The following is a 17,784-nucleotide window of genomic DNA, read 5'->3' as shown; positions in this document are numbered from 1 at the left end:
ATGGTTTTAAAGTCGCGATCAGATTAAAGAAATACTTATAAGATGTAACTTACTTTATAGATGCATTATAAGCATGGAACTTACTTTACAGATGCATTTTGTTAGAGTGAAAACCATATTAAATGTTGGACAAGAATTAAAGGTTTGCTAAGGCTCTCATATTAGAAAATGACCGGCACAATATGAAAAATTGATATGAACTTGTAATTAGAAGAGAACTTACAAGAATAGGACTTCGCCAATAGACGCATTCAATGGTACTGATACACAAAGCATACTTAAAATAGTCAAAAGTCGAACGTGTGCTATGGCCGCCATATTGGTAAATGGCCAGTCTATTATGAAAATTATTTTAAAGCTATGAACAGTTTAAAAACTTTTAAACACTAATCTTTGTGAATAAATGCATTTAGTTGTGGTGAAATGCACAAAAACAAAGTTTACAAAATCGTAAATGTCATAATGGTCACCATATTGAAGATTACGATACATCTATAGTATTTGCGCAATTAAAAAAAAAAAATGCACTACAATTAACCGCATCTTCAACAATACTTCATGCTGATACATGTTATCAACACTTTCATACTATGACTGGGCAAACAATTCAAGGAAGTTTAGGTTTCCAATTGTATTTGCTATGTTCTTTTACTAAGAAAAAACTAATTTTGATTTGTGGTTCATAGATTGCTTTTTTTTTTTTTTTTTTTTTTTTTTAATGTTTCAGATGCGGACTGAGAACATATTGTGAGTAACCGCTCAACCCTGAAAGATGAAACGTGCAAAATATTTCATTCTAGTCTGTCAAATGCCACGAAGGGACTTACCTCTTTGATTTCAGCCAGAGAAGAGCGAAAAGATGGAATAAGTCGTCAACAAGCTATGTCAAGGCGATTCAAGCTTATGTTTCCTGCAGACGGACATACACAAAACAACGAGCATTACCGCTGCTAAATGGAAGTTCGAGGAAGATGATGATAGAGATTCGACCAGCTACCCACCATTTCTTCGGTCATCAACGTCATTATCTTATAAAGATTGCTATCTGTTCTGTGGAGAAGACGCTGCTGCTCCAAATTCAGAACTCCCAAAAAGCAGACGGGGACGAATCACTCATATTCAGACAACATAAATTAAGGAGGAGTTTTCGATAAATGTGATGAACGTGCAGATAAGTATGGTGAAGCAGTTAGACGACGTGTATTTCCAGTTGACATAACTGCAGAAGAAGCTCGTTATCATACTAATTGTTATGCCGATTTTCGATGAGTGATTGAACATGAGAAGCGCGGGCGCCCATCAAGTGATGAGTATGATCAAATCATGAAATTACTCTACAAGTACATCGAAAACCGAGATTAATGTCAATATACGCTTACAGAATTAAAATAAATCATTAAAGAACTTTCTGGTGGTTGTGAGGGTCCAATTTCCGAGAATATTAATAAAAGACGCTTGTGGAGCGAGATCGATAATCATTGATTTCTTTGGAACTGCATACAACATACTGTACGAGCAATGGTACTCTGAGAGGAAGAAAAAGGTTGAGAACGAGAGGTACAGAATCGTCGAAATGGCGGCCGGATATTCGATCAAATTTATGACCTTTCATACTGTCCATCGTTGGATGAATGAAGACTGGTGGTGTGGTACCAGATAATTTGCAACGATTTCTGGAGATCGCCATACGAGAAAATAACAGTAAACAGCAGACGGATGAATCCAAGGTGTTACATTCTTAAGCCATGCTATAATTTCATCGTCCCAACTGAGATCTTTCCTGTCACCTTTGCACTTAGCTTTCTCTGTTCACCTTCATTCTAAGTTTGAATCACGTTACCTGACTGACCTCCCTCATTCCATGTTTTGTGCGCCTCTACAACGAAATTGTCACTTTCCTGAATACTGTTGCTCATCGTGGACAGTCTGAGTAGCGAAGCAATAATTTCTCGCAGTACATTTTTGACAATGCTGACGTAAACACTAAAACATTAGATGGCCATAGAATGGTACACGTACTTGGGGTATCATGTGCGTAACACCTGGTAATGCAGTCAGCTCCTCCCCACCTCTTCTTCGTGAAAAGCAACAACAAACGCCCCACCAGCGAATAGCACACCAATAATTTAGTGTAAGGAACCATTGCATGTAGGTCTAAAAAACGTGCAGGTGAAGACCTTTAATGTGGAAAGCACCGATAAAGACATGACTAGAAATGCACTTCACGTACATTTGCACGGGATGGCTAGTTACCTGTTTTCAAATACGACAATGCCATTCTGGAATGGATACATGCTTGAAGCCACAGAAGAATCCACAGAATACCAAACATCATACATTTGGCTTTCATCCACCTCAATGCTGAAAACCCGACATCGATGTACTCTGCACTGCTTTGCGCAGCATCTGAATCCTTCAACCTTGTGTTGTGACATTCGACCAGCTAGTCTTTATTAAGGCATGTGAAATAGTAGAAGCATCTGCCGTCGACAGTCCACTGTTTGTCGTAATTGCCAGGCTCGGAGGATTCCACTTACTGATGAGTTTCTTAGGGAGTATAGGAACCATCATGAGTAAAAGTGGAATTGAGGAACTATGGAAATGTATATATGCCACAGGAACCATTCCACAATTGATATCAGGCCATGCATTCTCCCGATGCGTGAGAGCTCATTTGTTAACAGTCGTTAGCTTATTTAAATGTTTAGCTGAAACATATCCAACTCTAAACGGCGATGTATTACTTGTAGTTGAACACAGCGAGAGATTAATAAGGAATGACGTAACACCAACCGATATTTTGATGTCAGAATTGGGAAAGCTTTTGGGTGAAGAATTCCAGAGTACGGAGTGAAGCTGCTAAATGTAGTCGACAGAAAAATTATGGATACAATATATCCGAATAGTGATCCTGATGATAGAGTTTATTAGAGCAGAGAGAACTGGAGATTTTCAATTGCACCTGAATACGGTCATGGGCATACTTCCTTTCTCCCATGCGGCAGGTCATAACCTATATGCAAAAAGCTTATAACGACTTTGGTTATAACGACTTGGTTATAACGAGGTTTCTTTGGTTATAACGACTTGTCCTAAGGGACAATGGAGATAGAAGTTAATGAGACCTTAATTGTAAAAAAAAATCATCAAGTTCTTAAGGTGAAGTTAAAGACTGATAAAATTTGGCAATATAATGGGATTCAGGCTGACAGAAAGGGGAGAAAGAAAAAAGTCACGGAGGCAGCCGAGACGTCAAAAGAGATTTTGAGTCACCCATATGGAAAAAAAAGAACATCGGACACTGGGTGAGAGGATTCCACATTTTCCGGTAAGCTCAACTGCTTCCTAAAAATAATAATAATAATAATAATAATAATAATAATAATAATAATAATAATAAAAGCTAAGAAAGACAATTTGAGCTATCGTAGTTGGTTTCCTAGCAAAAACCATATTAGTAACTTGTAACTTAAATATTATGCAAATAATCGCATTATGTACATGGTGTAAATAAAGTTGTAACTAAGCATCTTAAGGTAAATTAGGGTTCTTTTACTTTACTTTTATAAAAAAGAAATTAAAACCTACCTCTCATGCTCTAATACTACAGCGTGGAGTACGGTTTTTGAGAGCATCTGCCATACCTAACTTTAAATTTTTGATTAACCATATTTGAGAAAGTAGTTGAACTTATAGCAAAATCTGTTTTTTTTTTTTTTTTTTTTTTTTTTTTTTTTTTTTTTTTTTTTTTTTTTTTTTAAACATATGGCTAACTCAAAATTTTACTTGACGTCTCGGCTTCCTCCGTGACTTTTATCCTCCAATTTCTCTCAGCCTGAATCCTATTATATTGTCAAATTTTATCAGTTTTTAAATTTACTTTAAGAACTTGATGATTTTTTTTTTTTTTTACAATTAAAAGGTTTTATTAACTTCAATTTCCATTGTCCCTTAGGACAAGTTGTTATAACCAAAGAAAAACATATTAATGGTTCCTCTTTTTTTTCTCATAAAATCTCTTTCGAACACACCCCCACTGAAAATGTATATAATTTGAATATCACCTTTTAATGTGTGCATATACCCTCCCCCCTTTTTTTTCTCTCCGGTGGATCGACTTCCAGCTGAGATGGCACACGTGCGTAGCATTCGGATACCTTCACATCCCATGGGTTACAGAATATCCCCCTTAAGAGGACTGGAGGACCGTGACTTGCCTTACTCTTGTTTTTATGGAATTTGTGTTGTATAGTGTGAAAAATCAGTTATGTTGCGTTTCAGTGGGATGTTGTGAGTGTGAACTGTGATTCCTATTCTTGTCTATTCATTTTAAAGTTCACATTTTTATTAAATATGTTTCGTATTATTTACCAAAATATTTTCAATCTAATACGTTTCGTGTAAGTGTCTCCACGTTTTGATGGCCCCCTGGATTTTGATGAATATGTATTTTTATATGCATTTTTCTTGTTATATGTATTATTTTTTTTAATGAATGCCCCAACCCCCCCAGTTACAGAGAAATCGGCGCCCTTGAGTCTAAGCACTATATCAGTTCATGCGCAGATTAAGAATATCTAGGACATCATATTATAGCTTTACTTTATTTTGAAGATTTGCCGTGAATCTCCATGCTATTGTACTACGGCTATAAATAAGCACTTTCTGCAGCAAAAAGCTCTTAATCCCTTTAAAAATATTCATATCCTATTACCTCCTTTCATTTTTCAATATTATTTACTCTGTATATTAGCAATTAGTCACACCACACCATTGCTACAACTATTCTTATCTTAACGCTACAAGAATCGTATCATTTAGCTCTTTACTTTCTTACTAGATTTTTACAAGGGAAATGCTTTTGTGGTCACCGAGGTGGTTTGAAGCTGAAGAAAGTTGTAGCGAATAGAGGCAGACAGATGGTTAGGCTGCCGAAAGACCATCATAAACAAGGTAAGTGCTCGAGAATTTTTCTTGTGGCTTACGCGCCGGTTCTCGAAACCTAGCACCATAATAATACAATTTCATACAAGGGACTTCATAATTTTATTTTTGATTTCTTTTTATTTATTTAGGATCCAGACTCCTATTTCCAACCTGGCGTCCAGGATTTTTCGACCCTGAACAAGAGGAATATTGGCAGAAATTCATTATATGTTACTTACATTTGTTACTCTGAAATTTCAGCTTTTTCCTTTCAATAACCTCACATGAAATAGTGTTCTAAGTATACAAACGTAAGTTTAATTATAATCTTTCTCCCCTTCAGATAGACCCGTATCAACGGGAAGCAGACCCCCTAAATTTTCAAGGTAGGCTTGCAAATAAACTATAATATGGTGATGAACTTGTATAATATGGTTGGATTAGCACCCCCTACATTTTTGGGGTGGCTAAAAGCCTGCTCTCATCTCTGAGATGATTAATGTTTGGCATATGGTGGTACACTTGCAAAAGATTATATCGTAAAAGTTGCGTTTTGTGTTCTGAGGCCACTGGAGAGAGAGAGGAAAAAAAAAATCATAAAAGCAAACGTTTGAAGAGTTCAGCATTTGGTACGTTTCGTCCAGTAGATTGATTTCTCTTATATTGTTTCACTCAATGGAACAGAATATTGCGTTCATTACTCATGACATATCACAAACATTCATTATCAAAGAACACAGTGAATCAATAGTGGAGCGCTCACCTCTAGTGTGAGGGGTACCTGTTCAAGCCATATGAATTTGTGGTAGACAACGTCGTGTCCGTGGGTTTTCTCGCGATTCAGACGTTTCCTCCCACATGACCATTCCACCGATTCTTTTATAATAATTCACTCTCATCAATCATCCATTTCCTTTTGCCTACAGGACATATTCGTGAAACATAAAATTAGAAATTTCATTTTATTTTAATCAGTAATAATCCACTGTAACTAGTTTGTTATCATTACTGTGAGACCACATCTGTTTATTTGTTGGTTTAAATGTTAACGCATGTGCTCAAAGCATTTCAGTCAACTTTTGTAAATGATCACATGGACTACTATAAACAATTTACGAGTATGTTGTCCAGAGCTAAAGAAAACGACAGTAAGGGCGAAAATATTATGATGAAATAATATTGCTAATGTTTAAAGTAGTTCGATAATAGCACTGGTAAATTATCAGAATGCTCATAAGCATAATTATCATCGTAAGTTTGTGCGTCCTTGTGTTGAACTCAATAAAGAATTTACATTATTTTTACTTGGAGAAATGGTTTTTCATGTTGGCTTCCCGCCGAACGCATAACTATTGAATCCACGACAAACTTGCATATAAGAAATTAGCACTCTACTATCAAATAACTATGCTTTTATATTGTTTTATTTTTTCTTAAGAATTAATAAAATACGCTTCCTAAGGTCGGTCGGTGATTGAAACATGGGAATATTAATTAGTTTCTTACCTCAGGTTGCAAACAATGTCAATAACATAGCATATTAGTACACTTCAACTTTGTCCTAAGATATTCAAGTATGTTCAAATAATTGGTATAAATAAATGAATAAATAGCTTGCTTTTTAAATAAACCTTAAATTCTCCTAATTTTTTATTCTTTGTATTATTACCAACGTCGTACACATTTGAAAAACATACATCGTATCTTTCGCTAAGCCGTTTCCGTAGTGAGCGGCACAGACCTTTTCCCTTGTACCGACCTGTAACGTACAAACATGGTGGGCGTTGTTTTAAGCGCACGAGTAGCAGACCGAAATTCAATCGCAAATTTTGACTGGTCAGAATCGTCGCATGAGCGAAAGGAAGTGTTCTCCGTGATCAGCTAGCTCTTATTTTTTTTTTTCAGCAATAAAAAAATCAGTGTAAATGTCCACTGTATTGTTGTGTTCGACGGTTATCCAGACAGACCTACAATTAAATGCTGAGAACAGCAAAGGCGAGCAGCTCGACGATCCTCACCGGCAATACATCATCTAAATGCAGTACCTGCATCATCACAGAAAGATTTCCTAACAAAAAGAACAAGAACAATGCAGCATTCAAACTTTTAGCTAGTCGCTCTAAGTTGTGCAACATAGATGTTCACATAGCTGAGGCAGATGCTGATACACTCATTGTATCAACTGCTATCGAGATGGCGAGCACAATACCAATGGTAGTGGTTGTTGGTCGTGATAAAGATTTAATTGTCCTATTAACATCTTTGTCAAGTGAAACTGATATGATCAGGTTTTTTTGCCCAGCATCCACTCAACAGGAACCGGAATCATTGTTGGGAGAAACATGTAAGGCACTTCTCTTTCTCCACGCAGCTACGGGATGTGTCACAACTTAGGCGTTATATAAATAGTGTAAACGGAAGGCATTTCAACTCATACAAAAAAATAGCAGCCTAAGGTAGAATATATTAGTATTTAATAATCCATTGGCAACACGATAGCAGACATCCAAAGCAGGAGAGATATTTTTACTACACTTGTATGGTGGTGGACAACAACGAACACTGGACGATCTACGGTACGACAGGTACAATAACATGATATCCAAACAACTTTTCAACATTACATTTGACCTTTCATCATCACCTCCTACAAATGACGCAGCTGCCCAACATTCGTTTCGTGTGTACCTTCAGATCCAGCTACAGGAAAAAAATAAATTGAACCCAACCGACTGGGTATGGGTACAGCTGGAAAATGCCGTCTCCAGCGTCGATGACAAAGAGCCCAACAAATCCAGAATTGATTAAGCTTATTTCATGTGCATGTCGATCTACATGCTATAACAAATGTTACTCGGATTTGTTACGTTCTGCTATGTGTAAAAACTGTCAAGGACTTTCCTGTATGAATAAGGCTAATATAAGTGATCTATTTTCAGATGACGAGGAAGACAGACTAAAAATAGTGATTGACATAATTTGATTCTATTTGTTTTATTCGTAAAAGCATCTTTTGCTTTTCATTTATTTTGTTTGTAATGAAAATTTTGTAAGGTATATATTTTTAAATGTCACTCGCACAGAAACTGCAAAGGTTACTGAAATTTGTATATATAAAAAACATATTTGTGAAAAATTTTATTTGTGTTAAATCACTTTCCATTTTATTGTCAACATCATCTTTTCTTAAACAAGTGCGTTTGAAACGGGGCTGGCTAGTTGCTTTCTGCTTGATAGTTTGCCAAACTCACCAGCTTTAACAGCTTCTGGGCCATTGCGGGGGTTGCGCAGTAAGAGCGGGGAAGGGGGGGTTATCACGCCATGCACTGCCTCATACGGATCCATATGCTTGCACATCTTTTGCAAACAAATCTACCAAACAAAAACAGCCTTTCCAAAACATACCGCTTTGGAACTGGAATTTCACCACCGTCCCTCCCCCTGCAGTATGGGTTGACACGGTTCTCGCCTGAAGGGGAATAGTCTGTTCCTTTGTGACAATGTTGCGTACCGTAACCAAGTCGCTACAGAGCGAGAGAGAGAGAAACTTGCGCCTTGCCTAAAAGCGAGATTGCCAAGTGGTCATAAGTACTGGTTCTGTCATATTTACTAATGCTCATATTTACTACATTGAGCATTTCAAATTTCCCGTTTCCACTCATATCTTGTCTAGAAAATTGGCCCGTACTTCACGAACTGGCGCTGCCACTGCTTTACTGCTTGATTTTGCATGGAAAGACTATAACCATTGGATTCAGCCACCTGAAACTAGTTAATGTAGAAAATTTCATCCGGTTTCTCCTGTTCAAATTCGCGGGTGTTCCTTGTTATTATCTAACATGATCTAGGCAAGTATATCTTACAGCAATACATAGTGAACAGGAAACTAATTACTCCCAAAGAAAGAAAAAACTTTTGCACGCTCACAAGCCTTAACTGTATCGTTTCCTATCAATTGAATTATGCAGTTTCTAAAGAAAAGTCCATTACTGCATGCGTATGAGAAAGCTTCGAACTGTCAATGTTGTTGTGCACTTTCTCGACAGCTACTTACTGCAGAACAACCCGTAAGTGGTGGTCTACAAGACTGAAGTCTGGTGTACCAGAAGGCTAACCAGATGTCGAAAAGCAGCCTGCACCATTCCCCTCCGACCACATTTAAGTGCTCTTATCTTTATGGGCGAGTGCTGAATTTCGCTCGAAGTTAGAGACTCGAACATGAAAGACAGATGTATCGAAATTCTTCATCGATGCATCTTAAGACAGTCTGCTGGTATACTATAATTGATGTTTTGATTAAAAAAAAAAAAAAAAAAAAATGTAGTTCGGTAGTGAGCTCATAACTAATCCCTCTTTCTGAATTTGTAGAAAGAACCCTGCCGTTTTGAGCAATGTGCACTTTTTTTTTTTTTTTTTTTAATCCACGAAGAGCATTCATCAGTGGCCCCTTGCTGCACAGCGCTTCCCCAAGTAATTTATGATCCTCTGATACTTTAACGTCTTAGTGGAAATGTGTCACGTCATTTGTAAGCTTGCACTCCCAGGTACCACTCTAACATAAGCGGCAAAGACATTTACGAAATTTCCAGTTCATGAGCTATTACTCATTGAATGTAATCATACTGGATTTTTTCGCGCACACGCCATTTCTGTTTCACGAACTTTGGAGTCTGCACTGTTCATGGTATTTATTGTCTAACATCATCTTTCACAGTTTCAGTTTACCGCTCGATAGTGTGATAGACTAATATCTCAGATATTTTCAGCTTTCAGAAGCGTTTGAAAATCTCCCGTTTTCCCTTCTCTAGCTTATGTACTGATATGAGAGCAACACGTTTTTCGTATTTGTCCCACTCAATCACGACTGTTTACGCAATTTACATTTCACTTCTGCACAAAAAAAAAAAAAAAAAAAAAAAACTGCACTTCAAAACGAGCAGCTTCTTTTATCCATATAGGGTACAGCCTGTCCCAACTGATGCAATATTATTTATGGTAATACTAGATATTTTTAAATATAATAAATATACTACCTATAAAACAAAACAATATCGTTAGGATGTATACATGAAATAAGAACAAAACTATTAAACTGATCTTCAGAAAACAGTCCAAGAAAAACTTCCCTAGCAGTAAATTACATTTTTCCTTCTAATTACAGAGCTCTTGATGAAATATTTACACTGACACACAATCATAGTCATACGTCTTGCAAATAAAATCAGGAAAGTAAACACATCGCTGAACAAGACTGCACTTATTTAACATAAAAACACATTTACACGTGACGTTTCGATCTTCTAGCCAAGATCCTCATCAGACGTACACTGAGTGATACAAAAATTACGTAAGTATATATACACACAAGTCATCTCCCTATCTGTTCTCTCATTGGCCCCTTCAAACGGCCAATCTGATTGTAAGGAAATCTATCTGAATTGACCAATGGGAAAACATAACATTCTACCAGAAAGAAACAACAAGGAGCAAACAACCATTGAATAAATTAATTCACATACATTTTTCTGTATTTATCAATAATATTTCCCCATTCTTTATTAAAGCATCTGTGGTCTCTGGGAAAGGTAAAATTGAGGAGGAAAATGAGGGCGTATGGAAAGGCATTGTAGGGCTAGAAGAAGATACCAAGATTTTAAAAAAAAGATGTTAAGAAAGCTAGGGGTCAAAGCGTATAGAAAAGGTAGCAGAACGTTGTTAGACATGGTCAAAAGCAAAGGGAGGAGAAAAAAAAAAAAAAGAGATCAGAAAGGTGTCATTTATTATATAAATTGTAAGGATTGTGATATGAAATATATTGGGGAGATATGAAATATATTGGGAAATTATTGAAAAAAAAGAATTAAACAACATAAAAGTGATGTGAAATATGGCAGAGAAACTAACGCGATCTTTAAACACGTAAAAGAAAAAGGACATGATGTGAACTGGGAAGAAGTTATTATGCTGGAAAGAGAAGAAAGGCTGTGGCAGAAAAAATGGAAAGAGGCTTGGTGGATAGAAAAGGAAGGGGATGTAAACTTAATAAAGAATGGAGAAATATTATTGATAACCATTGAATACATTAATTCACATACATCTCTCTATATTTGTTTGCTCCATGTTGTTTCTTTCTTGTAGAACGTTATGTTTTCCCATTGGTCAGTTCAGATAATTTCCACGTTTCTGATTGGCTGTTTGAACGGGCCAATGAGAGAGCACATAGGGAGATGAATTGTGTATATATACTTGAGTAGTTTTTGTATCATTCAGTGTACGTATGATGAGGATCTTTGCTAGAAGATCGAAACGACACGTGTAAATGTGTTTTCATATTAAATAAGTGCAGTCTTGCTCAGCAGTATGTTTATTTTTCTGAAATATTTAATTACGTAATAAATAAAATAGAGTAATTTCTTTGAAATCGGAATTTTGAATAAAATAATTTAATTCTTACAAAAAGCTGTAGGGACAGTATGTAAATACCGTGACTCGAAAATCAGTTCTCTTAAGGATTAAAACAGACAACTAAGCAAAATATTTTTCTCGGTTATAATATTAGTTATCCATTCTACTCTTTCGCTATTAGTAATACTCAAACAAATACTACTGATCTACTTGCAATCATTAGATTCATTATAAATTAGCTTGTTTCTCGTATTTATTTACTTTTTATTTATTAATTAATTTATTGGTTCATGGTTACCATTCCTAATGATTAAACTAAAAATAAATCACAAATGATCAATAGGATTTCATATGTTACGCATGCAGCTAAAACATAAAATACATTGCACAAAAACAGACCATGAATTTATCTCTCTACGATCACTTAAATGTGTTCTCAAACCCACAATAAGCTGAACAACTAAGGCATGCCATCACATTTCACTCTGTTTATACACGAGGAAGCTATTTTACGCACACTGTAAAATCATTCTTAATTTAAAATAACCAATGATTTTTACCTTCATATACGTAATAAGTAATATAGTTTAGATACATCAAATAATCATTCATAACAGCAATCAACAACAATAATTATAAAACATAAACAATGATTTTCAAAAGAACCAAAAAAATTAAATAAAAAACTTACAGCTGGAATAGACTGAGAATTTGAGATCAAAGGGGGACTGCACTGAGGCTGTGGAGATTGTTGATGTTGTTGCGGTGGTGTAGGAGCCTGAGCCTGGGGAGACGATTGCTGAGGAGCTGTTTGTTGCTGCTGATGGTGTTGTGATTGGGGCTGCACCGTAGGCTGTGACTGGGATTGCACTCCTTGCTGCTGATGTAATGGTTGTTGTTGCTGCTGCTGTGATGGCGGCTGCTGCTGCTGTGGTGGTGGGGACTGATAAATATAATGACTTTGGCCGAACGCTTCTAAAGGTAAACTATTGTCCAGCGTCACACTCTAGAACGAAAAATAACAATAACCCCATATTACCGCGAGTATGGAAGTGTACCGCGTAATGCATTTTATGCACTAAAGCAGGCCTCCCAGCAGAACATTCAAAAAATATAGGACAGTTGGTTTATACAATAGAATATGCTCTGAAACACAAAAAAATACAAATGTATTGCCAGAAAAGGTCAACCTTCACCCCAATGGAAAACAGGAAACAAAATTTAGATTAATACAAAATAAGAGTATATATAATCTTTTACTTTTAAAAGTTCTAGCTCCGGAAATTATATATATACACTTCTAACAATTGTTATACAATATAAATTTTAGAACATTTCCAGTTCATAAAAAAATTTCAGGACATTTCCTAGATTTTCACCATTTTTCTGCTTTCCATGTCCTTTCCAGAGCGTTTCCACGACACCCTTTTATTTCCAGGTTTACAATGGACGCGTGGGAACCCTGCATATTATGTGCAGCAATACTGGAAGGCGTTGGGATATGTTGGTGAATACCAACTCACCTCAATGCATAGCCAATACTCAGCACACAATGCTGAGTGAAAATGCTAACACAGCTTGCGTTATACACTATGTGATCAAAAGTATCCGGACACCCCAAAACATACGTTTTTTATATTAGGTGCATTGTGCTGCCAGATACCCATTATCAGTGACCTCAGTAGTCAGACATCGTGAAAAGGCAGAATGGGGCGCTCCGCGGAACTCACGGACTTCGAACGTGGTAAGGTGATTGGGTATCACAAGTGTCACAAGTCTGTACGCGAGATTTCCACACTCCTAAATCTTCCTAGGTCCACTGTGTCTGATGTGATAGTGAAGTGGAAACGTGAAGGGACGCGTACAGCACAAAAGCGTACAGGCCGACCTCGTCTGTTAACTGACAGAGACCGCCGACAGTTGAAGAGAGTCATAAAGTATAATAGGCAGACATCTATCCAGACCATCACAGAGGAATTCCAAATTGCATCAGGATCCATTCCAAGTACTATGACAGTTAGGCGTGAGGTGAGAAAACTTGGATTTCATGGTCAAGCGGCTGCTCATAAGCCACACATCACGCAGGTAAATGCCAAACGACGCCTTGCTTGGTGTAAGGAGCATTGGACATTGAACAGTAGAAAAACGTTGTGTGAGTGACGAATCACGGTACACAATGTGGCGATCCGATGGTAGGGTGTGGGTATGGGTATGGCGAATGCCCGGTGAACGTCATCTGTCAGCGTGTGTAGTGCCAACAGTAAAATTTGGAGGTGATGGTGTTATGGTGTGGTCATGTTTTTCTTGGAGGGGGCTTGCACCCCTTGTTCTTTTGCGTGACACTCTCACAGCGCAGGCCTACATTGATGTTTTAAGCACCTTCTTGCTTACCACTGTTGAAGAGCAATTCGGAGATGGCGACTGCATTTCTCAACACGATCGAGCACCTGTTCATACTGCACGGCCTGTGGCGGAGTGGTTACACGACCATAACATCCTTGTAATGGACTGGCCTGTACAAAGTCCTGACTTGAATCCTATAGAACACCTTTGTGATGTTTTGGAACGCCGACTTTGTGCCAGGCCTCACCGACCTACATCGATACCTCTCCTCAGTTCAGCACTCCGTGAAGAATGAGCTGCCATTCCCCAAGAAACCGTCCAGCACCTGATTGAAAGTATGCCTGCCAGAGCGGAAGCTGTCATCAAAGCTATGGGTGGGCCAACAGCATACTAAATTCCAGCAGTACGGATGGAGGGCACCACGAACTTGTAAGTCGTTTTCAGTCAGGTGTCCGGATACTTTTCATCACATAGTATAAGAAACTGTAGTATGGCAAGGTTCTTCAGTTGTTTCATTGGGGAAGAATAAGCACAGGAACAATAGGAACACAGGAATATAGGAAACAAAGGAAGAAAAAAAGAGCGGACAAGGAAGGAAAGGAAAAAGCAAATAAAAAAATAATTTTGAGGATTAGTGACTAACCCTTAGAAAAAATGCTAAGACATATTTAGCATGTTGCTAATATGTAGCAATTTAAATCATCACTGGAACTGCCCTTGGCGTGTATTTTTAATAATTTAATCACTGAAAAATATAGGAACGCTATAACGCACAAACTAAAAGAGAGAGTAAAGTGAAACTTTGCAAGAAGCAACTATAAGAAGAGAGACACCTTGTATGTATTAAACAGAACGACTCAACAAATAGTGTTCAACAAATCAGGTGACTGTGGTGACTATTCCATTTGTTGGTAATGGAAGCGTCTTCTTTTCATTGCAGATGATTATTGCATAGTCTGGAAGAATGTTTTGGAGGGTAATCCTGTTGTAGTACAAACTTACTGCTCCAAATCCGAGCTCCTCTTGGAATTTCATGCCTTACGTAAGCGTTGTGAAACATGCTTTTGTCTATTATTACATTAATTCGAACTAAATTATTAATTTGGTAGTCTGTAAAACATCGACAAACAGTGACGCTACCTTCTGTGTGCCTTGCTGTAGGTATTGCCCGGTCGGGATGAAACTGCTCTTCAAAATGACAATACACGAACTTCTAACATTAGAAGGGGAAATAGTTGGAATTTAGATTCGTCGATCCAGAGTGCCCTCTTCAATTGCTCCTTATTCCAGTCTTTATTTGTTATTTTGGCCCAGGATTATATTTCAGTGATGTTTCTTATATAAAGGAATGGTTTAATTACCGCAATCTACCCGTAAACCCACAGGTCTCAAGGTGCCGGTCCACCGTCCTATTTGATATCGACTGGAAATGGTTTCTCTACAACACTATTGGTTCCTCCAGAGTGTTCAACGTCTATTCCGTTTGCCTATTTTTCCATTGGACTTGTCCTTAAGACAAGTCTTTTATTTTTGGATCAGCGGTCAATCGAATCCATTTTTTATGGCGAGTTTTGAGTATACAGTAACGGCATTCAGACACGGCAGACGGAGACAGTAATGGTTGTCTCCCATCAACAAAACGCAGCGAGTTGTCACTGTAGTAGTATGAAGTTATATTTGCTCGCTTGAAAAACGTGTACTGACTGTATACATCAAATTTACAACTGAAATTTTCTAATATCTCTCTTCAGAGTTATATAATTAATCTAAATTGTTTGTAAATATTTCTGGAGAAACCTTATACTTGTTAGTATTTGTTTGCACACGTTGAGTGTGACGGAAAGGAGTGTGTGAATGTATAGTTGTATTTGAGTGTGTATTTGGTTTTCACCAAGAAACTCACAAATGTTTTTGACAAGGTAGAACGTTCGTGTCCAGTATCTACAGTTCTTCACAAGAATGTGATTCCTCTCAGCAAAGAAAGTCAAACGAATTGGAAGGGTGGGCGAAAATGAAAGACTTGAAAAAAAATGTGAAAGAAAAAGGAAAATATCTGCAGTTCGGTAAGACTGATTTGTTCATATATAGCCAGATGAACAAGAAAATTTGTGATTTACAAGCTTACAATAGAAGAGGAAAAAAAAGTAAAATTTTCATCTTGAGATTCATAGATCACTTTGTTCTGTACTAAAAATGACAGAATTTCAAAGAATGACAGAATGACTATATATATATATATATATATATATATATATATATATATATATATATATATATATATATATATATATATATATATATATATATATATATACAGGGTGTTAATGAACTAGACCGACAAACTGAAATTTATTCCCCACATCAAAATAAGAATATATATATATATATATACACCTTTTACATACATGGACCATCAATCAATGCTTGTACGATGATTCCTTGTCTTTCCAAACGCCCAGAAAAAGATCTGATGGTTAGTAGCTTTTTTTTTTTTTTTATCAATTTTTATTTTTTTTCCACAACACACTTTTCTTTTACTTTTGCGTAACTCAGATATAGTGAATATATTTCCTGCGGAACTAGAGAAATAACACAGCAAGCATACACATCTCCCTTCAATACTCATTAAATATTATAGAAATAGGATAATAAGCGCTATATAAATACTAACTATTGACTGTAGCAAAACCAGAGAAATTTTCTGTAATAGACGCACTCTCAAATTTTGATAGATGCTTAAGTCTAATGTGCAACGCAGATCGAATACCGAATACTACTAGCAATATAATAATAAATGTGTCTAATATAATGCCGTCCACGAGACGAGACGAGAAAAAAGGATTGTTAGTCTCAACTCGTAAGTTTTGTAAGACACATCTCGTCTCGTTCTCGAAGAATTTTTTTTCTCTAGTTTCGATTATCGGAAAAGATATCCTCGTCTGGTTTCGTTTTGCAAATTTATATACAAATTCCTCACTTGATTTTTTAGGATTCCAAACTACGCTATGCATAAGTGTCGGAAATCATAAAATAGGTTTTTCCGTTCATCTGTCGTCAGGTATCAGAGCAGAAACAGTAGGATATCGAGACGAGGATTTCGCAATCGATTCAGCGTGCGAGAAACTTGTTTTGTCTTCTCCATTAACCCTCTGTTCAAACCAGAAGTAATTAAAATTAATCATTTTAGGTTTCAAGATTTATTGCAATAGAACAAAAATGGTACTATATAGCGACAAACATTTTTCTGCAATCGATTCAGGGTCTCAGGAATATTATATATATATATATATATATATATATATATATATATATATATATATATATATATATATATAATTATCAGAATATGTAACACTCTATTGAAACTGGAAGTGGTTGAATTCACAGTACTTCTAGTTTCAGTACTGATTTTTATAAAGCAAGAATTGTAAAAGATATTGAGGAGCACCGTTACTACAATAGATTCCGTGTTCCAAGAATAGGTTCTATACCTCCCTTAACTCTATATTGAAACCGGAAATGGTTCAAATTAACGATTTTTGGTTCCAATATTTATCACCATAGAACAAAAACAGTAAGGAATAGCGAGATTTTTTAAATAGAGTCAGGAACAGGTTCTTTCTTTGATATTATTTCTCTATTACAATCAGTAGTTATAGATGTAGCCGACTACTTCGAAGACTGACTATTGTATTCGGATAGTTTGGAAGTCTTCGTAGTTTCATACTGTGAAACGATATTCATTGGTCTTAATTTCATCTAGAAGTTGAGAATCCTTCAGCGTAACGAAAGGTTCATGAAAGGAATCATATAACATTCAAACCATATTTATCATTGGAGTATATGATGTAATGACTCGCGTATCTTTAAAAAATCAATAAGTGATCTTCATTGTGTTTGTACAATAATTTTATCAATTTATGATTTTTATGCTATGATTCATGTAACACTAAAACAGAGTTTGAGAATTGAGACTGGGAACTAGAGTTGCCTACCAGACTCCTGAAATTTCTCGTCTCGTCTTGGTTCTAGTTTCGAAAATGAGAAGAGAATTATCACATTTCTCATCTCGTCTCGAATTTAAAAAGAAATTTCTCATCTCGGGGCTAA

The 17,784-nt window shown here is 36.5% G+C and overlaps 1 protein-coding gene across 15 annotated transcripts in view; it reads right to left on the bottom strand.

The window, feature by feature from the left end:
- Positions 1–17,784, bottom strand: part of LOC145678400 (CREB-regulated transcription coactivator 1-like) — a 783,526-nt gene that overhangs the window by 312,214 nt on the left and 453,528 nt on the right. For 14 of the 15 annotated variants that reach the window (XM_081748495.1, XM_081748498.1, XM_081748486.1 and 11 more), the window contains one exon: positions 12,023–12,337. The exons of the other annotated variant lie outside the window; for it this stretch is intronic. In XM_081748495.1, the coding sequence (XP_081604621.1) occupies positions 12,023–12,337 (315 nt within the window). The remainder of the gene's footprint in view (positions 1–12,022; positions 12,338–17,784) is intronic. 15 annotated transcript variants of the gene reach the window in all.

Source organism: Thermobia domestica, chromosome 2, assembly GCF_964235325.1.
Source record: "Thermobia domestica chromosome 2, izTheDome1.hap1.1, whole genome shotgun sequence".
NCBI classification, from domain to species: Eukaryota; Metazoa; Arthropoda; class Insecta; order Zygentoma; family Lepismatidae; genus Thermobia; species Thermobia domestica.
This window is presented reverse-complemented; position numbering and strand designations above follow the sequence as displayed.